The sequence below is a fragment of the Trachurus japonicus genome, chromosome 1 (genome assembly GCF_045865225.1).
Source record: "Trachurus japonicus isolate A0001 chromosome 1, Traja_1.0".
Taxonomy (NCBI): domain Eukaryota; kingdom Metazoa; phylum Chordata; class Actinopteri; order Carangiformes; family Carangidae; genus Trachurus; species Trachurus japonicus.
In genome coordinates, this window is record NC_140907.1 from 18195679 (window position 1) to 18219473 (window position 23795).

Consider the following 23795-nt stretch of genomic DNA (forward strand, 5'->3'; position numbering starts at 1 on the left):
TCTCTGTTACCCAGATGGCCAAGTGTGTTGGTTCTGGGTAGAAATTGTTCTGGCCCACAGTAACCAAACGGTGGGTTTAACCCAGCAGTTTTTTTTTTTGAGTGTATAGTTTTCTATCACTTTAATAAAAAAATAAAAATAAAAAAAGGCTATAGGCAGTGACTTTGTTTGCCTATGGGGCCCAGTGAACCTGCTCTGCGCATATTGTGTTTACGGAACCTGACTGATGGAGTAAAATCACACGACTAGACCCTGGCGCCCCCCCCCCACCCGCTCCCCTCCACACAGTGATCGGCATTGATACAGCAGCGCCGGTAGGGGCGGGGCGGCACTGCAGCAGTGCGCCTCTCGAGCTGTCTCCGGTAATGATCCATAGGATACACACGCCCCTCTCCGCCCCTGCCGCGAGACAGGTGGTTGGACTGTACGCCTTCATCCTCGAGCGCTCCCCCTTCGAGTAGGAAAAAAAAAAAAATCTACTGGCAGTGGGGAAGGGTCGGTTGGCGCGAGCGCGTCCCCGATGGACTTCCAGTGTGTGACCTCCGCGATCACCGGGCGGACAGCGGGAGAGGGGGGCACAAACCGGAACGCAGGAGGAGGAGGAGGAGGAGAGCCCCGCCGATTTACTACCAAATGTTTTCCAGCGAGCTGCTGTTTACGGGAGCGGGTCTGCAGCAGACACAGGGATGAGATGCAGGAGTAAAAAGTTGACACGATTCTGGTGGGATTTTTCATCCGAGAGGCGGCAGGAGCATTTCTGACTCTCCTCCGGTCCGGGAAGTTCCCCCGGGGGAGCGCGGGGAGTGGGGTGGTGGTGGAGGTGGTGGAGGAGGTTTCATTATGGCTTCAGGCGCCGGTAAGGCTGCTCAGCCCCCCGGGCCGGGCTCCTCCGTTAACGGGACTGCGGCAGAGTTCCCCAACATCGAGCAGGAGCTGTACGACTACCAGATGCACAGCAAGATGTGCAAGAAGATCGCTCAGCTCACCAAGGTAAGACCTGCCGGTGACAGCGGGAGAGAGAGAGGGGGGAGGCGGACACGCCGCTGTCACGGAGTGTGTCAGGCTGATTGGATGATCTGATGGCTGCCTGACTATCTATCTGCCATAATTACGCACTGATAAAGGCGACCTGCATTTTACTAGAAGTAGGTAGGCTACACCACTGCAATAAAATGTTGGATCTAGATAGGATAACATGATGTAGGAGATAAAAAAAAAGACCCGTAGAGTGCAAATATCACAGTTGTGGGCAGCTCATATGGGCTTAATCAACATTAGATGTGGACACTGTGTTTCAAATCATCATTATTATCTCTTGGGATAACGACTGGGAAACTTGGAGCAGGGTTTTCGCCTTCGTGACACAGTAATTAGGCTTCATCACTACGAGCTGTAAGGTGTAGGCTGCAGATAGAGAGCAATTTAACATCCAAACCTATGGAGCAGCAATTAACAGTGATGCAATAATCAGTTGATTTGTGCACTATCTTCACCTTGCATCGATTTGCTAAGATAAAAAAGAAGAAGGAAAAAAAAAAGAATTGCACATTTTACACAAAATGCCAAAGCCCCAATATTCATAATCTTTGTTTGACAAATACTAGGGGAAAAAAGCATCCAGAGGTAGCCTCAATGAACAGTGATGTAAGATATGTAACCATGTAGGTGTTTGTAATTATGATGAATGCATTAATTGAATAATCAATGAGACTTCGGCCATGATCATAATCATATCTTTATCAGTAATCTGCTGTATGCCTTCCTCCATGCATGTGTGCAGGCAGGGATGCTGGGCAGCTGCAGCAGTGGCTGTGTATCTGCTCTGCTTTTTACATACAGTAAGCGTTGCTATAAGGGGACTCTCCCTCTCTGTGCTTCACAATAATGCTTACAGAGGCAGGGCATGACCCGTCGCTTGTTGAGCTATGACAATTACTGATGACTGTGCACTTCCCTTCTTCCCTTATGACTTCACCTCTGTGTAGCCCATAGGTGTGTGTGTGTGTGTGTCCAAGAACAAATGTGTGCAGTGCGTTGCAATACACACTGCAGTGTTACTGTGTGTGTTGTTTGAATGGCTTCTTCTCATACACAGACACACAGGCACAGACAGAGATGACACAGATGAGGGGTCAGCACTTGTGTCTGTCCTTGTTACAGAAATCCTCCAGCCTAGTCCCACTACATCTCCTGCAACAACCCCCCCACCCCCCAACCTCCCACCCACCCTCCTGCCCCCTCCATCCATCCTAATATCTCTTCTCAGAAGCCTGGACTTGTTTCTCTCTCTTGAAACTTTATGCAATGCTCTGCCAACCCGCTTTAGCTCTGCAATGACCACAGCGGAAGTATAAGAGTCATCCAATCTGATAGGAGGTGTAAGCCTTGGGATGCTGGGCATGTGACACATGGTTTATTTGAGTGTTTTGGGACGGGGTGTGGAGTGGAGAGGAAAAGGGAAATGGGTCAGCTGTAGTAACCTTATATATTTGATAAACCCTACCGTCTCACACACACACACACACAACCACACACACACACTGTATTGCACTTGCAGTCTGTCTGTCCTGCACTCCTCCGCTCACCCATCTACACTCACGTAGCCTATGCTTCCCTAACCCCCCCCCCCCCCTTCGCTCTCTCTCTCTCTTCCAGTGAGAGTGGCCTGCCCTGGTTGAATGGGTGCTGCTAAAGATAAACCAGTAGCACATCAGAGTGTGTTTACATGGCGGAACAGGCCAATGGGAAGAAAGCGAGAGCTGACCATGTCAGGCCAGCTGTTGTGAATGTTCACATAAGCTTGTGCGCGAAGAGACACACACACCCACATGAATGCAGAAGACAAGTCTTTTTTCACATGACTCACAAAGACCAACAGCAGCATGATGTGTGTGTGTGTGTGTGTGTGTGTGTGTGTGTGTGTGTGTGTGTGTGTGTGTGTGTGTGTGTGTGTGTGTGTGGATGGACTCTTTTGATTGGCAGCTCTAATTCTGTCTATGTGATTTCCTGTACTTATCTAGCTTACACTGTCACAATGTTCCCTGCTTTGTAATCCACCACACCCGCTACCCTCTTTGATATCTGTGGAGGTGTATGTGTGTGTGTGTGTGTGTGTGTGTGTGTGTGTGTGTGGGAGAGAGGGCTGATGTAAGAGAAAGTGTGTGTGTGTGCATGCGTGCTTGTCTCTTTGCCTAACCTCTCCTCTGTGCACCAACCATTCACTCTACATCTCACTCCTGTTTCAACAGCGTTGTGTCGACTCTCCTTTACACTGTAGACAGAATATTAATTTCATGCTTTGCTGACTATGAAGTTATTGTCAATAAGCACGGGCACTGGCTTGTGAGGATACATGAATAGCATTATCGACTGGTAGGATCAATATGGGGATCTTGAGGAAGGATTTACAGTAGCAAGAGGCTCTCGCCACTCTCTGACCAAGCTGCCATGCCAAGTGTCTTAAGAATTTACACCCAGAAAGCTGAATCAAAGTGAGGCACTGCATCTAATCCCAATCGTTATCACACTGAAATCTGAAGTCACACCAAAGTTTCACAAACCTCAACATGGATCTATATATAGTGTTTAGCCTGTTGACTGTGTAGTGTCTAACACTTACTTCTTTTTTGCTCTTTTGACTTTGTGACAACAGTCTTCAAAAAATATTCCCATACAGAAAACCATAGGTCTAATAAAGTTATAGTTCAGGTTTTTTTGGTAGAGTCATGTGATGTAGTCGTGTGTTACAGTGCACGGGGGCCACTGGAAAAAAATGGGGTTATACTTTAAAAAACACAATACAACTTCCATTTATTCAGAAACCAGTGCAGTACAGTGTGATTCATACTGTACTGTAGGTTGTGAGTAGGGATTATAGTAGCTGAAAGAATAAATCACCAAACATGCTGTTTTCACAAAAGGACAAAAACAGCATAACATAACATGTACAACAGATTTAAACAGATTGTTTGTACTGGGCAGTTTTAATACCTGTTTTGTGTGGCGACACACAATTCTGCTAGCCTGTAAGTGCACCAAGTCAGATCTGCTAACTGAGAGCACACTGCTCAGGATCTAATGGAGATAATGCATGACCACTGCAAGACCCAACCCTTTATAAAAATCATTTTCAACCCTATCTATCACCTTCGGGATTAATTGGTGCATCAGTGAAGCCAGGACGGATGACCTGACATCAGCGCCTCACATTGCAGATGTGCTGAATCCAATCTTTGTGGAAGAGTGGTCCCAGAGGAGTGGAGCTGGTGGAGCAGCAATATTAATGCTCATGGCTTTGGAATAAAATGTTTCACATATGGATGTAATGTCAAAGTGTGTGTACGATGTTGGACATGTGGTGTATCTTGTCGTAGGTCGTGTACACTACATGGCCTACAATCTGGCTTCAGGGGGTCCTGACCTCCAGGTCGATCTAAATATGTTTTTGTTTTTGCCTTCTTCCCTTCTCGCTCCCACTTGTAAACTGGCCAAAGGGGACAGCCAAGAACAGCGCGCACACACACACATACACACACGCACACACACACACACAGAGCCTGCCCTCGATTCAGAGTCACCTTCCTTCCTCCGAGTCATGAGTCATAGTTCGGGAGCCAAAGTTCATGCGCTATGACGTGATTGAATAGTCAGCGTGACATACAGTACGAGTGTTTGACTGACAGGAGAGGGATAGGTGAGTTTGTGATCAGGATTTGGGAAGATGTCATATGCATCATCAATATAAGGTGTTGGATTATAGGAGATACGTCGTAGATTGATGGCAACTGATAACATTGAGGCCATTCAAGTGTGTGTGTGTGTTCAAGAGAGAGGTAACACACTCTCTCTCTCTCTGAGGGAATGTCCGGCAGTGCTGTGCCAGCTGTGTGCTGCAGACAGAGAGGCGTCTGGGTAAAATATGAGCCCATGTGTCCCCTGCTTACACCCATGCTCGTGCACACACACACAAACACACACGCCAGTGGGTAAGTGAGACGTCAGGGTCAGGGGGAGTGGTTGATGACACTGTAGACATGGCGTAGAGGGTGAAGTGAATAGTGGGGTGAAACAGACCATATTTCATGTGTTAGTCACAGTCTAAATAGGGAAGAGGGACAGAGAAGCCACACATGTTGTCAGGCAGGAGAAACACTGCATGAAGCCAGAGTATATATATTCCCTCTCTGGCCTTTTGTTACACTAGATACACACGCACGTTGGCAGCGTTGTTGCTTAGCTGTGTGTGGAGATGATTGTGTTTCCACATCAGTCATGTTCTGTTTAACATTTGTTATGGGCTCTAAATATCGGCTCCATAATTTCTGTGTTTGTGGACAAGACTGGTGTCAGTTTTCCTGTTGTTTGTCATGTATCTCAGATGCATCAGGAAAGAAACCCTGTGTAGTAAATCATCTGTATCCAAGAGGCTGTTAACTGTGACCAAGTCAGATTTTGACCTGAAATCAACTCTGAGACAAACTTTCCACCACACAATAATAGTGTTGTTTGAATCCTGTCAGTCACATAAAAGAATGAGAAAAGTCAAATTGTGCACAAAACTCAAATATAATCAACAAGAGAACAGTTTTATATTCTGTCTTCAGACTGAAAGGGCAGATTTATCACCCAATTTAAATATTATTTGAGGGGGGAAAGTATTTGTCTAGTCCACTGAAACAAAATAAAAGAGAACTGTTTTGGCTTTGATTTATTCCGAAAATGGAGGAAATGCTACAGAAAAGCACGTTTTCCTCAATCACTTTACTCTACAGACAGAAAACCACAGCGAAGGAAGCAGACTGGCTTCATAAAATACACAGCAGTTATGCCCAGCTAAGGCACAGCAGGCCAAACCAAGCACACACAACGCTTAATGATGAACAAGAGTAATTAATGAACATTAGAACACTGTGATCCACAGTTTCTGGGGCACATAGACTGTTTTTGACGACGCACATCAATATGAGATATTTTCATAATCCAGCGACAGTCGAGGACAGTGGTGGCACAGCAGTCACTCCCTGTATAGCTGCTAAAGAAAAGATCCTAAACCTTAATCACATTTTTACAAAATCTACTTCTTTAGGGCAAAGAAACATGAATGCCTGTTACAGTAATTCTCTCTCCGTCTGTTGTTGACACTCTCCAGGTGATTTACTCTCTGAACATGAAGAATGAGGAGCAGGAGGCGGCGCTGCTGGCCTTGAGCCAAGCCCATCACGAGGAGCTGCACCGCATCCTGATGGATACGTGTCACGAAGGGGAGGGGACAGTGCTAAGGACACGCCTCCTTGAGCTGCAGGTGTCTCTGGATGAGCAGCAGAGAGTTGGGGCACAGGTGAGTGCATGTGTGTGTGTCCATCTGTGTGTGCATGTGTGCATTCTTATCTCCCAGATCATGAGATGAGCCGACCTCATTCAAGGGCATGTTGTATTGCTGTAATTTAATGTGTTAACTCCCAGCAGGAGCAGCAAATCAAACCCGGCCCTAATGTGACCTACAACAGTCAACCCAGTTTAGACTTTATCCAGTCCTCATGCTCTTAATGCCTAATTTACATGCTGTGCACCATAATAAAACATCAACATGAATCATAAATACCCACATGACTTTCTTATGAGCTCTTTTAGGGGGAAAAAAAGATGCATCTTAACAAGTAAAGAGATAAAAGATGTACACAGACCATAAACTTTTATTTTGAAATGTTTGGCCTTGCTCATCTGTCTGGCTTGTTTGTTGTCTGGGAAATGTTTTCCTCTTTGGTCTGTTATATATTTTTTTTATATTTTGGTACAGATTCATAGCAGACAAGTGTGCATAAAGTGTGTTTTAAGGAAACAACTGTAAACACCGACTAGCAAATACATGAATAGTCATTTAATGGCTGAAGCCGGTGGGCTCTGTTTTGCACAGACAAGAATGGCCAAATAGCTTTTGTATTTTTGGTGAGTAAACATAGTGGAAAATGGGCCAGACAAGATGAATACATTAACAAAAGGAGGAATACACTGTCAGAGTCAGAGTGCAGTTAGGGAAGAGATTATGTTGAACCATATCAGTACAACAACACACTCAGAAGTGCCCAGATATTTAAAAAAAAGTTACAAACTTGTGATTTCTGAATAATATTCTAATAATTTCCAAGACATTTACGGGAAAGAGCTTTGATACTGATTATAAGGATATAGTGTTTCTTCACTTCCAATGAATAACTTAAAGCAGAAGTAAGTGATATATTTGTGTTAATATAAGTCTTAAATAGTTATATCTTCCGAAAGCAATCACTTACATAGAGTGTTTGAACCGAAACACGGGTCTGTCAGTCCCTCTGCTCTGCTCTGAGCCGAGGAGAAAACATTTATCGTATCCTACAGTTTTTATCCAATGAGGAGAGAGAACGGCATGCAGGGCTGTGTGTGCAGCCAAGGAACGCCGTGAATGTGGCGACGTAGGGACGAGGACTGTTATGGTGCGTTCAAGGAAACTCGTATTTTTTCCGACCGTGAAGTGGTACCAGTTCGATCTGGTACGAGTTCACCGGTCGGAAGTTACGAGTGGCCGTTATAGTGACTTTCACCGGTAAAACAGGTCGGAAAAACACGAGTGGGTTGCCTGAAACGCTACAAAGTCGTAAGTTGTGACTTGAAGCTGTAATTTACGATTTCAAAAGCCTGCCTGGAACGCAGCATTAGCGAAAACGACCGGACCACTTACTTCTGCTTTAATAACTTACAGTTCATTCCTTATTAAACCTTGAGAGTACTCAGTCAGTGGTGAGCAGGTCAGCACCAAAAATGTTGTACTCGTACAATTCAACTTACACCAAGAATGAAGCTTACAATAACGACTCAATGATACCTGTGTTTAAACGCAACTTTTGTATTTTCCTTTACAATTACAAGAACAAAAGCCTAAGAAACTTCAGTGGGAGAAATTATAGACTGACAAGATAAGATGTTAAAAAACATCTCCCTGTCTTTTATTTCTAGGAGACCTTGTTTAATATTTAAAGTTACTTTTGAATTCTGTTTCAATTTTGTGGCAAGCCGAATAATAGTTTATCGTCTTTAGAAATGAATGTGCGGCTCAGACAGTGCAGCACTGGTAATGATGTTATGTCTCATACTGAGTATTGTTTGAATGTCAAACACTGAAGCTAATTTGCTTTTATGGCCACAGTTTGACCTCTTTCACGTCTTTTGTAAACACGTTGCCCTCTCTGTTCACTCCAGTGATCTGAGCAGCCGCTAAACCTGAGAGCAACGTTTTTACGTAAGACACAGTGGTACAGGACAGTCAGAGTCCGTGCCCTCATGAAAGACCTGAGCTGTGGGATTTACCATGGCACAGACTATTGCTTTTGGGAGAAATATGAATCCATTTAGGCAGTTCTAACAGAAGAGTGTGTCTTACACAGTTACAGGGGGTGTTTACTCATTTACCAGTCAGTTTGTGTGAAAGTGCAGCGGAGGAACGTGTCGTCCTCTGTGCCCCCAGGTGCAGGCAGACTTCGAGTGCTTCCGCATCCTGGCAGAGGAGAGGGAGCGGGAAACCGAGGTGGAGCTGAGGAAAAGGTTTGAGGAGCGGCTCCAAGCGGCGGAGGAAGAGCTCCAGGAGGCCAGGGCCCAGAACAGCGCTACGCAGGAGGAGAGCCTGAGGTTGAGCATGGAACTGGAGAAGGCCAAGGAGCAGATCCAGACGCTGGATGCCAAATGCGATGAGCTGCAGAAAGCTGCCGATGAGGATAAAGAAAGGAAAGAGGAGGAGAGACAAAGAGAAGACAAGGACAACAAGAAGGACGAGGAGGAGAAACAAACAGAGGAGCGCAAGGACTTGGAACGAGTAAAAGCACTCTTACTGGAGGTGAAGGCCCTGAAGGAGGAGAGGGATCGAGCGGAGGAGAGGAAGAGGCAAGCGGTGAAAGAGGAACGGGAGCAATGGGAGCAAAAGGTGAACAATCTGAGCGAGGAGAACGAGGACGTGAGGAAGAAGATGGAGGCAGAGTGGAGGGAGGAGCGGCAGAGGTGGGAGGAGAGGGAAGAGGAGGAGAAGAAAGGAATGCACAGCGCTCTGAGAGAAAGAGTGAAGAGGGCTGAGGCCGAGGTGGAAAGTCACCTGGAGAGGCTGGCTGAGAGCAAGAGGAACACGGTGAAGCTGCAGGAGCGAATACAGGTAAACACACACTCACTTTCTAGTGTCTCCACCCTCACTAAAAACCATAAAAGGGGGACTGACTGCATGGGGAAGGAGGAGGTTTGATGGGAAGGATGAGGGGGGTAGAAGCAGAGAAAGAGAGAGAGAGAGGGGAGAGAAGGGAGGTATCTTGCTTGTGTAACCACAGGCTGCCCTCTGAGTGCTATTCCCACTGCCAACTATCTGCTAATGAGTAGTTTGAGCAGGGTAGATTCGCTGCACCACCACCATTACCACCTCACGCATGAGCATTAAGACGCCCTACGAGAGCTGGCACAGAGCTGACATAAGCCCTCACAGCAGACCATTAAAGGCTCACAGCTGGGCCAGATAGCTTCCTGACTCACCACATTTCATCCCCCCATTTTTTTTTGTTCTATTTCGCTCCCTCTCCCTGACTTGTGTTCTTTCTCTTCTTCCACCTTATCTGTGTCAATTTTTTGCTGTCAGCTTCTCTCTCCCTCTCTCCCTCATCTGTCTTTTCTCCCTTATTCTATTCCCCTGTGGTTCTTTGCTAACTCACAATACTTCCTCTGCGTCGCCCTCCTTTACCTGCCCTCGCTCCACACTCCCTCCCTCCCTCCCTCCCTCCCTCCCGGGCCCCTCGTGCCTCCCTCCAGGACCTGGAGGAGGAGCTGGAGCTGGATCGGAGGCGCGTGTCCGAGGCCGAGGGCGTGGCCAAACGGGCGGAGGAGGAGCTGGCGGTTGCCAAGGAGAGGCTGCTGCTGCAGGAAGACGAGCTGCAGAGCAGAGCAGGTAGTCCTCCAGTCTGCCTCTCGCCGTCTGTGTCCGCCTTGCCCACCTGTCCGCTGGAGAAAGATCACGTCGCTGAGATTCAGCTGAGCTCAGTGCATTACCATTATTCATGCTGACTCAGGATTAATCAAGTTTTTGCCTCACGCCAATATAATATATACGGAAAATGCAACAAACACACATTATTCATCCTCCGCAAAGGCAAACAGTTTCATCAAAGTGTCATCATACACAGTCAGCAAAAACAGCCTGAATTTTATTTATTGCATGAGAATGAGTTTTGTTTTTGGCCTTTCCTCAGTCCGTATTGGTCTGCAGTTCTTCCATTCTGCCTCTCCTCTGTTGTGCATAATCAATCAATACATACTCGTGCATGTTTTGTGCGTGTGTGTTTGTGTTTACATCTGGGGCATTTGCTGGTGTTAATTTGGTGTGTGCCGTGTGTGTGTTCTCTGTGTGTTAGAGGAGCTGTTGAACCGTGGAGGCTGTGAGGTGTGTGTGTGCTCCGAGGTGGAGGAACTGAGGAGCCAGGCGAGTCGTCTGCAGAGCAGGAACAGAGAACTGGAGCTACAGAGCAGCGGCAGAAACAGCGACCACGCCCGGCAGATTCGCCAGGTAACAGTCCAGTATGAGTGTCTATTGCTAGTTTTATTTTCTAACACTAAAAACTAGGGATGCCACAATTACTTTGTTTTCACAATTAATCGCGGTATTAAACGGCACAATTATTTAATCGTAAAGATTCCTAAATACCCATACTTCCCCAAAAAAATTATGTTGGAACCATATCGGCAGATGTGCATCAAAATAAAGGTAAATGCACAGATACTGGTCCATTTACCTAACGTAACATTAAATTGGTAGGAATTTAAATGTTAGCGTGTCATTTTTAATTTAAAAAAAGCAAAACAAAACAAAAAATGATTAAAATAAACGTTAAAAGTTGGTATAGATAACAGTTTATGACCAGAATATTTCAAACACTTCCCCTGGGGATTAATAATTGGTCATATATTACTGTAATAGATACTTGAAATATTTTGTGTAAACAATGAGTAATGTAGTTATATTTTGACTATATTTGATTTTACACATTCATAATGTTGTGAAATTAATTAATGCATAATAATCGTGATAATCGTAACACCGTGATTATTTCTCTGACAATAATCGTACCAAGAAAATTTATAATCGTGACATCCCTACTAAAAACTGAACATGATAAACTTATAAATGCACAATTTGAGGCTGATCTGTTATGTCAAACAGTTGTACCTTATAAAGTGGGCACTGAGTGTGTGTGTGTGTGTGTGTGTGTGTGTGTGTGTGTGTGTGTGTTTATAGCACGCTGAGGCCCTGTCCAGTTTGCGCTCAGAGATGGTGAGAGCCCAGACAGAGGAGCTGCGTCGCATCCAGAAGCACGCCGATGACGAGAGGGACAAACTGCAGAAGGAAATTGACAAAGAAAGAGAGAGCCTACAGAGGGAGAGGGACCAGTTTGAGAAGGACAGGAACACGCTGCGCAGGGAGAGAGAGGAGGAGAAGGAAGGGCTGCACAAGGAGGTGGAGGAGATCAAGGAGCGCCTGCGAAGGGAAAAGGAGGAAGAGCTGGAGCGGCAGCGCAAAGAGCTGGAGGTCGAGAGGGTTCGCGTTCGTTCCCAGTTGGACAAGAACATCGAGCAGGTGGAGGCGGAGAGAGCCAACGTGCAGCAGAAGCTGGAGGAGGAGAAGAAGAGGTTGGTGGAGAAGGCCGAGGAGGACAGGAAGCGGCTGAAGGAGCAGGTTAGGAAGGCCATCGAGGAGGTGATGAGGAGACACGCGGCCGAACTGCACAGCGTCCAAGAAGCTCTGAGCTCAGAGAAGAAGACCAACCAAGAGGTCAGCATCTGTCAGGGGGCAGAGTTTCATTCAACTAATAACCTTAGAAAAGCATCTACCATCTATTTCTATAGCATCTATGTTCACATGCACAATGGAGTCCAGGTCAGGGAAAATCAGGTCATGTACAGTTAATTATTATTGATTAATTATTAATTGATCCTGTATGTTTATGGTTAAACCCCAGACTGTGTTCAATATATTAGTATTTGTGATCTGATACCTCAACCTGGAGGGATATTCGCACCTTTCTTCTTTCTTCCCGTGGACCGACGGTGCAGTGAGAGCACAGGCTCTGTAGCAAAAGAGGACAGTTTTGCCGTAGTGTGCACTTGTATCAGAATTTTAAAAATAGCCTGCTGTTCAGCTGTGGCAGCGAGCTCATACAGGCTTAATTATTTTAGTTTCACTTTCAGTCAGACTTTGGATGTAATTATTTTGGATACAGAGATGAACTGCCGTGAGTCCTGTCACACAGCTGCGGCAGTAAAACTTTCCCTGCTCTGAATCTGTGCGATGCACTAATGATATGCTCATTTAGAAAAAACTTTGTTGAACAAACTTAGAAATTAGGCTCACCCAGCTGTTTTAATCAGATTTTCCTTGACCCATAAACCTGAGAAAAGTGAGTGAGTGAGATTAATGAAAATCTTTTGCTCTCAGTATACATGTAGAAATATAAAAAGATTCTATCACATAATTGTCTGCCCTTTGAGCCTCTAATAATGTGCACTTCATCATGAGTAATTATTAACTAGGCGTAGTGATAATGACATGATAGTACGGTGGGGTTAAAGTGATAAAAGGAGGATAATGTAATAATGATTTTGATGGGGATGAATATTCTTTGAAGGTATGTACACGTTTGGAGGAGGAGAGGAGAGCTGGTGAGGAGCTACGCAACGAGCTGGAGAAGGAACGAGAGGAGCTGCGGACAAAACTCAAAGATGCTACTAATGAGGTCAGAGGTCAAATGTGCTTTTTATATCAGCTCAAATAAAATCGTATGAAGCTGTTTTTCATTTCTAACCAGCAGTATGTGAATTGTTTCTGCATTCTCAGATTTGTCGGCTGGAGTCAGCCATCCAACAGCAACAGGAGAAGAAAGACAAGGCGGCGCCCGAAGCCGCGGCCTCGTGTGGGCCGCACTGCTCTCGTCTGGAGGAAGAGCTTCATCAGACTCGGAGTCGACTGGCTCGGGTCCAGGAGGACGCAGAGAAGCAGTGGGACAGGCAGCAGAGAGAGATAGCCTCCCTGAGAGCTGACAAACACCGGCTGGAGGAGAAAGTCCTGGAACAGAGCCGACTGAACACGGAAAGGAGCCTTCTAGAGCAGAGCCAGCGGCACACCGAGGACCGGATCAGGTAGCGGAGTAAACACGGACCTGCCAGAACCGCTTAGGCTTACATTACAGAGCCTTGACTCTGCTTGTGATCTCCCCCTGCCCTCCGCCTCCTAAGTGATCACTGGAGAAGATCAAAGTTGAGAGGCGAATCATTGAAATTGCAGCTCACAGCAACCTACAGCATGTTTTCCTCGCTTCAATTCGATACAGTTTAATTTGAATGAGCTCCGTGTGCTGAAATGTGTGTTGGCAAGAACAGATGAAAAATTTGGATTAAAATTAAATCCATATAGCAAGTAAACATTTGCTGTAAAGGCAATGCGCAATTGGTATGTCCTGGCTCATATGGTGAAACACAAATATACATTCACATCTATATTTTTTAAAACAGCACATTACTTTTATTGTGTCAAAAATCCTCAATAAGTTTTGACTGGACATTCAGATGCACATATTTATAAAGACCGATATAACTACAAGTTTCTTCGGTAACACTTTACAATAAGGGTCCCTTAATTAACGTTACTTACATTATTAAGCATTAATGAACTGTTTACAGATATATTAACAATCATTATTATGTATTACTTAGCATTAGGAAACACATTCATTAATGTAGCCTATTAGTAAGCAGTTCATTAATGTTTACTACTCAAAGTTAGATAATGAATTATTAAGTAACAATAAAGTTGAATAATGTAATGAGTTATCATTATGTATGCATTACTCAGCATTAATTAACATTAGTTTATATATTAATGCTTAATAATGTACTAACTAATGTTAATTAAGGGACCCTTATTGTAAAGTGTTACCGTTTCTTCTCCTGAAATACAATTGGGGACTAATCCTTTAGTAGGACAAGGAAAAAACAGGTTTTACGCAGGTAGGCAAGAAATAATCATGGTAGTATTATGCACAGGCTGTCTACTAGACATAAAACTTAATAAAAAACAATCCTTTCAAAATGAGGTGGAAGCAAAAGAAAACATAAAAATGACTACACCGCTCAAGCACAGCCAAACAGTACAGTGTGGTAAGAAATAAAGACATGTAGCAATTCTGCATGTAGGTTAACTCTGCCTCCCGTCTCCTTCTGATGCATACCTTCAGGGCAGAGTGTGAGGATCGTCTCAGAGCAGAGTTCAGGATAGAAATGAATGCTGCAGTTGCAGAGAGCGAACAGAGATGGCAGAACCGAGAGCAGGAGATGCAGACCCAAATGTCCGAGCTGCAGGGTCAACTGGACGAGGTGAGTCTCTTAAATAATAAAGAGCCTTTGGTCTTTTGATTTTCCTCTTAGGAGTTTTAATTGTAGCTTCATAATCATATTGATATACTACTGTATTTCGACTTTACTTTCTTGTAATTGCTGAAATGGTCTAAGACGTGGGTGTGAATCACATAATGAAAGTTCATTCGATTCACTTTAATTGATTTTTTATTTTGTTTATACAGCACCAGGTCACAACACACATTGCTTCAGGGCACTTTGCAAAGTGAGGTCTAAACATTACAACATTATAGAGAGAAACCTAATAGTCAGCAGGAGCAGAACAGGACTCAGGGTCAGTGTCAAGATCCACCTAAAATTAATCAGATTAGTGGACTGAATTGGGTGAAACTGCTGTTGTTGGTTAGTTGTGGACTACAGCAAATGGTTGCTATGTAATAATCGTTTGATCTGAGGGTTGTTTTCTTAATTAATCTTTTTCCTTTATATATTTTTTTAAAAAGGGAAATTATATCGGGTAAAAATACCTATTAGATCTCTTCATTGTGTTTTATTTTGTCGAACCGACACTCTAGTACCCAAAGACATCCAGTTTACTATCAGAGGGAAACAGCAAACTCTCACTTTTAAGAAGCTTCCATAAGCAAGTATTTGGCATCTTTCCTCAAAGAATGACTGAAACGATTAACAGACTAACAAATACTGTTGCCAAATAGTTGTCAGAACGACATGTTGAGGATGCGATACAGTTCTCTGCATTTGGCTGCCTTCTAATGACTGTGCCACCTTAATTTGGGTTATAAAGTTATGTGTCAAAAACTGATGGCAAAACCGATTTTACACATCAGTATCAGTTTATTTTATGACAAGTACTTGTCAGCCTGTGGAAACTCTGATAAAATGACCTTACTTATATCACCTGGATGTCTGGGCTTTGTCTGAGAGACATTTTACCAGAATAAAATCAGCCTCCTCTGTGTTCCCCAGTGTTATGGAAATGCAATATTAAATCGCTGGAGTGCTCTTTTAATTAGTTTCGTAAGCCTGCTTTGAGTCCACAAATGAATCCTTTGTTTTATTTATTTATTTTAGGAAAGCTGTCGGAGTCTGCAAATTCTAAAACAAAAGTATCATCTCACACTTAATTCAATGCCTGCGGCAAATTCATCATCTCAGGATTACTCTGACGTCACGTGCAGACTTCAAATCCCTCGCTCATAATTTCTCGCGAATGCAGGTGGAGGAAAAGAAGGCGTGCCAAGGAGACGATTGCCATGGCAACCCCGAAATTGACAGGCTGAGGAAGGAGGTCCAGGAGACCAAAGAGATAAACAAAAAGCTGAGGGATCTGCTGCAGGTAGTAGCTACACAAGATTGCACACACATTTTTTTGTGTACTCTCCTTCACAGGTTTTCTCTGTAATGAATAATTTAGCAGCTTTGATGATAGTGCTGGAGAGCTCAGAGAGGAGAGGCAACGTAGTGTTATTCTACCAGTGTGTGCGGATTTATCTATGATCCTATGTGCGTGTCTGGCAAGTTTTAGTGTACTACAGACGAGGCTTTTTGTGAGTCTAAAGAATGCAGCTTTTGTAAATGTGTGTTAATGTGTTGGAGGAGCCCCAATCCCAGTCTTTAGCTGAGGAGAGACACAGTCACACCATGGCTCTGCAGACGTTAGAAAAGAAAGCGAAAGAAGATGTGCTGTCTGAGAGGAACAGACTACTGACAATGCACCACCTGGAGCTAGGTAACACACACACACACACACACACACACACACACACACATGCACACGTACACACAAACATGCATGAGAATCAGCATAAACACACACAGGCAGTAACACGCTGTGCAGACACATACAGCATGTACAAATGAGCAACTACACACACACGCACACACAGTGATTGTACACATGGAGATTTTAAATTCGACAGTGAACTTGCTATTGCCATGGATACACTTCACCATGGCAACAGCAGAAGGGTACCTGTAACAGTGGGCCAAATTGATTTTGCTTTCTGTATGTGCTTTTGTTGTGTGTGTGCGTGCGTGTGTGTGTGTGCGTGTGTGTGTGTGCGTGTGTGTGTGTGTGTGCGTGTGTGTGTGTGTGTGTGTGTGTGTGTGTGATGTATCAGATAAGCAGCGTGCAGAGTTGACCCAGCAGCACACAGAGTGGAGCAGACAGATGACCCAGAGACACATGCAGCAGATAGAGGACCTGCAGGCCCAGCTACAAGCACACACACAGATGATGGCTCTGCAACAGGTGAGACACACACACACACACACACACACACACACACTGCAACGGTTAAACACACTGTTAAATATTAAATGAGAGACAAGTTGTGAAATAAATCAACACCTCTCATTCTGTTTTTGGTGCATTATAACTTGTCTCTCACTTAGTTTACTCGTCTCTCATACACAGCCTGCACCATGCACACTATATTATACATATTATCCATTATGTGCATGCTTGTGTGTGTGTGTGTGTGTGTGTGTGTGTGTGTGTGTGTGTGTGTGTGTGTGCAGGATCTGAAGCAGCAGAACCAGAACCAGGTGTTTGAGCGGCAGCTGGATGAGAGTCGTTGTGCCATGCTGGAGCTGCAGAGAGAGAATGCAACTCTCAAGAAACAACTGAAGGAAAAGTAAGGAAAGAAGTGCAGCAGGGATGTGAAGAAGATCTCAGCTCTAACGATTTCCTTACCAGTTATTCTGCTGATGTTTTTTTTCTCCACTAAATGTCAGAAAAGCTGTGAGAGAAACACTGAAATACAGAGTAAATAAGAGTATATATATATGTATGTGTGTGTGTGTGTGTGTGTGTACTAGAGCACTACAGTAAACGTACATGGAAATAATCCAGGAATAACATATTAGCAGAAGTATTTCTGTGATTCTGTGGCCATCAGCATCCCTTTGTTTCTATAACTACCTTCCCTTCCCAGATCAATACAGAAGAATGTCGAAACTGAAGAGAAAGAGGAGGAAACTGTAGAACTGAGGAAGAAGAGAGACGCCCAACTGGAGGAAGAAGCACAACGTCTGAAGGAGGAAGTGGAGAAACTGAGGGTGGAGATGGAGAAACTGGAGGAGTCACAGAAACACTGGGAGGAGAGGAAAGAGGAAGACGTAAAAGAGGAGGAGGAGGACGAGGAGAAAAAGAAGGAGCGGGAGGAGGACAAGAGGAGAGAGGAGGTGGAGAAGATCAGGAGGGAGCACAAGAAGGAGATGCAGAGTCTGGTGTCCGAGTACAGCAGCGCCCAGACGCACCTGCAGGCGCGAATAGTAGCCTTGGAGAACGAGTGAGTAGAGAGCAGAGCAGCGCGTTGAGTTCAAACTAAAAAAAAAACACACAGGGGTTGAAATTGGACAAATGCCCTTGAGTGCAGGTATGTGAGAAAGTGTGTGTGTTTGTGTATATGATTTAACTGCAGGCTGCGTGAGCGGGAGGAACGGTGCAGGAGGAGGGAGCCGCGCTGCGACGACCTGCAGCTGGGGAGACTCCAGGAGAGGCTGTCTGAGAGAGACCAGCTCATTAAACGACTGGTGGTGAGGACCGCCCTCCTGATCCCTCGCTCGTCTAAACCAGACATCTTACTTTTTCTTATCGTCAACAATTAATTGATTCAAAGCCTGGTGTAGCCTAATCCTCTAAAAGCACTGAGCAGTGAGTCACACAGATGCATGGGGCGACATCTTCCTCTATTATGGTGAACATGAGCATACATAAACCAACAGAATTAAATACACCATGATTTTATTTTCCCTTTCCACTGTGGCTCTGGGAATTTAAAAAAAAAAAAAGTTTAAACGATAAATATTTTGTTCAAGAATTTTTGGGTGAAATGAGCCAAGCAGGTCATGATATCTGTTCTTGGAAAATGCTCCAACTGTTTTAAAATGGGTCATTTGTTTCAGCCATTTTTCAAGCAGAACAATCTCTGGCTGCTGCCTCTGCTGATTTTCTTTGTTTTCTGTTATATTTTGTGGTTTTGTACTTGAACAAAACAACTGAAGGACAGATTATTTTACTCACAGTTTAAAAGAAAGAAAAAAATGTGTTAGTTGGAGGTCCTATTCCAGGTCCGGCTCTCATGCATGTGGAGCTGGTGGGCGGCGTCCCGGTGGCCCACGAGGTCAAGATGCGTAACATTTACCTGCTTTGTCCTTGCTGTCACTCCCATCAGGGGGCTTTGTTGTTCAACCCTTTTCTGCGACATGCAAAAACAATCTTTCAAAGAGTGCTAGTTGAGAACTGTGTCATATAAAACTCAGCGACTAACGTTGAGATCAGCGGTAGGCTAACATTGTGCCAAGCAGGGGTGCAGATACGATGTCAGGATTGGGGGGGACACAAAAGTGATTTTTTTTTTTTTGCCCGTATGCAGCTCATAACATGCCACCATAAATCACAACTTGGTAGAGGCTCACCATATCATTTAAAAAGTTAATTTATTGTGCTTATACCTTTCTTGTTTATTTGTCCTAAACAGCCAACAGCGGTATCACTGCTGTTATATTAGTAAATTATAATTTTAAAGGTCTCGGACATATAATATCTACTCACCTCCTTATCTTTTGCCTCCCACTGACCTTCCCAGATCCTCAATTCTTCTCACCATCTTCCTTTTCTCCCAGTGTATGGGACTACTTTATGCATGATTAATTGATATGAATCTTAAGATTGAGGGTGTCGTTTTTTTTAAATTTAAAGCCTGCTGATGTCATCAGTGTCTGTGTGAGAAACTACTCATTCATTTGCATCGTAGTGAAGGAGACCAGAAATTTCTGCTCTGGTTATTTGTTCCACCATTTCAATAATTTCTTTTTAGATGTGAATCTAAAATGTGAAGAATGTGAAGTCTGAAAATACATTTGTTAAATTTTGAATAATTTAGGGTATTTTTATTGGGGGGGACAATTCATGTTTTTCAGAAATTGGGGGGGACATGTCCCCCCCGTCCCCCCTGGGATCTGCACCCATGGTGCCAAGTCATAGTAACTCCTAGAGTAACCAGGGCTAGTTTATAAAATGCCATTCCTCAAACCCAGTCACATCAAACTGTCTTCAGTAATGGTCCGTGGTCATGTACGCATAGGACAGAACTGCATTTTCCAAAGTGTCCTCTGCCAGGGTGCTGTGTCTACCATCTGTGTGGCGTGAGGCGGCTTAGCAAACAAGTACACCCTCCAGATACAACTCTAATACAACAACAACAACACCAACTGTGAATAAGGCCAATGAAAGTCCTTCCTCGTCCTCCTTCCCTCTAGGAAGAGAGGCATCAGCTGCAGCTCCACCCTCCCGTTGCCGGGGACAGCAGCACCCTCAGGCTCCGTGACAGCAAGTCCCGCCCCGGGAGCGTCACGCCAACCATGAGGGTGAGTTTGTCTGTTCAGCTCGTGCACATTATGTATTCATCAAAACGAGCCTCCTTCCAGCCAGAAGGGCTCGCTGGGCTGAGGCCAACTTCTGTCTCTGCAGCACGAGGCAGCGAAATGTTCCAGTTCACCCAGTGGACAGATCGCCAGAGTGGCTCCTCCGCGTCCATCACACCGCACACAATTACATAACATCTGGCCAACAAAGACACAGACCTGTGTGAAGTATTTCTTTGTAGTAAACTCTTAGAATACCCCACCACAAAAAAACCAAAACAACCTCAATGAAGTATAACCTTGAATCATATATTCTTAATCTGGATAATAACCTAAATGTATATCAAGAATCAAAGCATCTTACAAGATCCAGTGTGCCTACATTATACTGTTGGATGTCAGTTCTGGTGAAACGATCGGAGAACAGCTGGGATGGTAAATCTCCTGTTTACTGACACGATTTGAAATGATACTCCCCCCCACAATGTTTTTGATATCAAACAAGCACCTTCTGTCGACTTGAGAGGCGGCTGCACTCACATTTACAACACAGTCATCTAGCAGTAATGCATAAAAGAAAAGATGTCTGTTTTCTTTCAGATAACATTTATGTGCAAAATACATAGCAATTAATTTACAGTTTATATTTTCTCAAACTAACTGACGCATTCATATGTTTCATGCGTGATCAGTTTTTTGCATCATCTTATTCAAAAGTCGATATCATTTTTTTTTTTTTTTTTTACTTTGAACAAAAAAACTGACTTTATTTATAATGCATCTTAACAAATCCTCTTTTCTTCTTCCAGACTGACATATTGATCAGTTTCAACTGTGAAATCTAAATACATAAATAGCTAATATCTAATCCTCATACATAAGATATAGAAATACAGTAAGGATTGTTAGTAATTGTTAGTTCTCATGGGTTTGGTTTAATAACATTAATTTCATTGCGTGCTTTGTGATTCATGTCATTCAAATGAAAAGGTCCAAACTTAAAAATGAACAACCTCCAACATAAACTCACCTGTTTGTTCTTCTGACAGAGGAAGCGCGTGGAGTCTCCTCCTCGTGTCACCAGCATCCCCAGCGCCGGTACTTATGACAGGAGCATCTTCCTCCCCCAGTCCTCTTCCTCCTCTTCCTCCTCCTCCTCCGTCCATCAGCAGCACTCCTCCTCGACCCTACCCCACCAGTCCAGCTCCCATCCCCAGACCTCGGCCCACTACTCCACCTCCTCTCTCCCACACAAGCACACCTCCCTCTCCCTCAGCCAACATTCCTCCCCCTCCCTCTCTCGCTCCACCAGATCCCGCACCTCCTGCATCCCTCCGACCCCGGCTCCCACCGCCCCGCTGCCCGTCTGCCCGTCACCGCAGACCGGGATCCGATACGTGTCCCCCTCCTGCCAGGAGCCCCATGCACACCTGCAGGCCCAGTCAGTCAGGTATGGACACTTTGATATTAACTTGGCTGTAACGTTACACATTTAAAAAGAAGGAAAAGCTGCACTTTCATTACTCTGATGCATTAATTTCAACTTATTAAGACAGATATTTCAGCAGGGACCCCCTCGAAAATGAGATGCTACATCTCAAGGGGCTATCCTTTAATAAATTCAAAATTCAAAATTCAAATACAGAGTTAAGATGACATGGATTTGATTGTATTTTCTTGACAACATTTTGCTAGCTATGAGTTTTCATATATTTTTTCCTTTAATTTGTAGTTTTGCCCTGTAAATTTTATTCAGATAGTTATCAAATAGATTTTCAGAATAATTTCTTTTTTTTTAAGTTTGACCTCTAGGTTTTCTGTAAGAATTAATCAGATTACAATTAAAGCTTTATAAAGACATTTTGATAGACAATAGCATGCCATTTAGTATGTGTTTCACAGACATGCCTTGCAAAGTATGAAATTATGAATTTAGAATGTTTTATTACTGTATTATGTCTATTTTTTCCCAAATTTTCCCTTGCATTATATAACTTTAATCCCCAGAGATATATTTATTAAAATGATGTAACCCATTTGAGGTGAGCTACATAAAATGGATGGCTTGGTTAACAGGTTAAAAATCACAAATTCTTTGCGTTATTTTGTGTTTTTGCTGAAACCAACACGATGAGCCTGGCTGGCACCGTGGCAGTGGTGGTGACAGTGTTTGCTGCAGGTCTGATGGTGCTGACTGAAACTTCACACAACATGATTTAACAGCCTCCTGCAGCACAATCCACTGTCGCACCAATCTCACTTTTAGTTTAAAGATGTAAAATGTCTCCTGACATCCTGCAATCAGCAACAAGAAAAGTTATAACTAGTGTTACTGTCAACAGCAGAAAAAAACAAGGCTTTTATAACTGCGGCCCGACGGATTGAGTCTTTCTCAGACACGTCAGATTCGATGCGGTAACCCTTTTGTTGAACCAGACTTTGCAGGTGAATTTGCAGACTCTATAGAATTGATGTCCGCTCACTGTTTTATCCATTCTATCTTTTTTCAAGAGTTCACTGAGGCCAATTTTAAACATTGTTTAATAATAAATGGCAAAATGTTGAGCCTCCAATACATGTCTGTCACAAATGTTTAAAACATATTTGAATAATCACTAAAAAAAAGAAAGTGTGTTTATATATATTTTATATAACATAAGGAATATTGGCCAATCAATCAGTTATCAAGATGATAACGGAATCCCAAAAATCCCATATTGGTCCTGGCCCTACTCTATGAAATAAATTTAGGAGACATTCACTTTTCATAAAGCCTTTATGATTACTACAGTAGTTTTAGTTAGATTTTTTTATGAACATATTCTTAAATTAACCTTTGATTATTTGCTTGGATTTGAGTTTTGAGTCGTCAGTGTGTAGTTTTCTACAGTTTTCGATTGTGTTTTTTTTTTTTAAGTTTGCCTTTAAGCCCAACCAGGCACCTCTCAAGATTACATGTGTGTTTTTTAATCATTTAAAAGTAAATACAATGTCATATTCAATTGTAAGTGTGTGTGTTTTGTGTGTTGTAGGGGCCCATATCTGGAGCCGAGGGGGACAGAGGGGCTGAGGCAGGAGTGGTTCACCAAATACTTCTCCTTCTGAGCACAACCACACACACACACACACACACACACACAAACACACGCACACACAGCAGCTGCAAGTAGTACATCTCCTCGTATACAGTTCATTGCTTTTTACACATCTGTTTGCCTCCACATTCACTCACACACACAAAATATTTAAAACACAGATGAACACACACACACACACAGATATAACAACATTAACAAACATATGGGCTCATCACCAGCAAGGCCATCTCAAACGTCACCTCAAAGCTCAACCAAAAAGTGCTTCTCGAACACATGCCTGACCTCTTCTCAGAACATAGGCCTGCCGGATCTTGTTTGTATAGTTGGGAATGTCTCCATATGTGTTTTTTTTAAAGCAGTCTTCCTTTTTTAATGCAACTTTTGCTCTGATCTCATCACATGGTTATTCCAGGCAAGTGTACATTTCTTAAAATCTACAACCAAGTGTGTCTTTGAGTATGGAAGCATTCGACATATTCAATCAAGATCCTCGTCAAGACGGACACACATGACTCACCATACCAAAATGAAGCTTGTTTCAATGCAAAAATGTATAAAAATCTTAATGAACAAATTGAATAAAATATTTTGTTTTTGTAAGCGTCTCCTCTTTGTATGTGGGCTTTAACTAAGAGCAAAAGGGAATGTTGTATTACGTCTGTTCCTCCTCAGCGCTCAAGATGTTACCTACAGTATGTTTGAGGTGGGTGGTATGGATATGAAAATGTATATGGCAGAGAAATATTTATTGAAAACTGATTGATAAGCAGGGTTTCTGAGGTGTTGAGATTTTTTTTCAAAGATTTCTAAATTATTTTAGGAAGGAGGGGCAGCTGAAACTGAAACCTCCAAATATTGCGTTGACATTTATATCATATTGTTACTGTATGTACAAATATA

The 23795-nt window shown here is 43.5% G+C and overlaps 1 protein-coding gene across 5 annotated transcripts; it reads left to right on the top strand.

Moving 5' to 3' along the window:
• Positions 1 to 393: 393 nt before the first annotated feature.
• On the top strand, positions 394 to 23495 carry fam184b (family with sequence similarity 184 member B). Of its 5 annotated transcripts, none has more exons than XM_085777956.1 (18): positions 394 to 990; positions 6149 to 6337; positions 8498 to 9172; positions 9814 to 9949; positions 10413 to 10564; positions 11294 to 11827; positions 12681 to 12788; positions 12890 to 13191; positions 14286 to 14424; positions 15644 to 15763; positions 16024 to 16156; positions 16548 to 16678; positions 16948 to 17063; positions 17364 to 17720; positions 17853 to 17967; positions 19693 to 19800; positions 20847 to 21247; positions 22830 to 23495. In XM_085777956.1, exons 1-18 carry the CDS (start codon positions 841 to 843, stop codon positions 22900 to 22902), a joined length of 3939 nt encoding a protein of 1312 aa, XP_085634082.1. In that variant the 5' UTR covers positions 394 to 840; the 3' UTR covers positions 22903 to 23495. The 5 variants fall into 5 exon arrangements, with proteins under 5 accessions (XP_085634082.1, XP_085634057.1, XP_085634077.1 ...); XM_085777931.1 differs by having other exon boundaries at positions 396 to 990; positions 15644 to 15766; positions 17841 to 17967; XM_085777951.1 differs by having other exon boundaries at positions 396 to 990; positions 15644 to 15766.
• Positions 23496 to 23795: the final 300 nt, after the last annotated feature.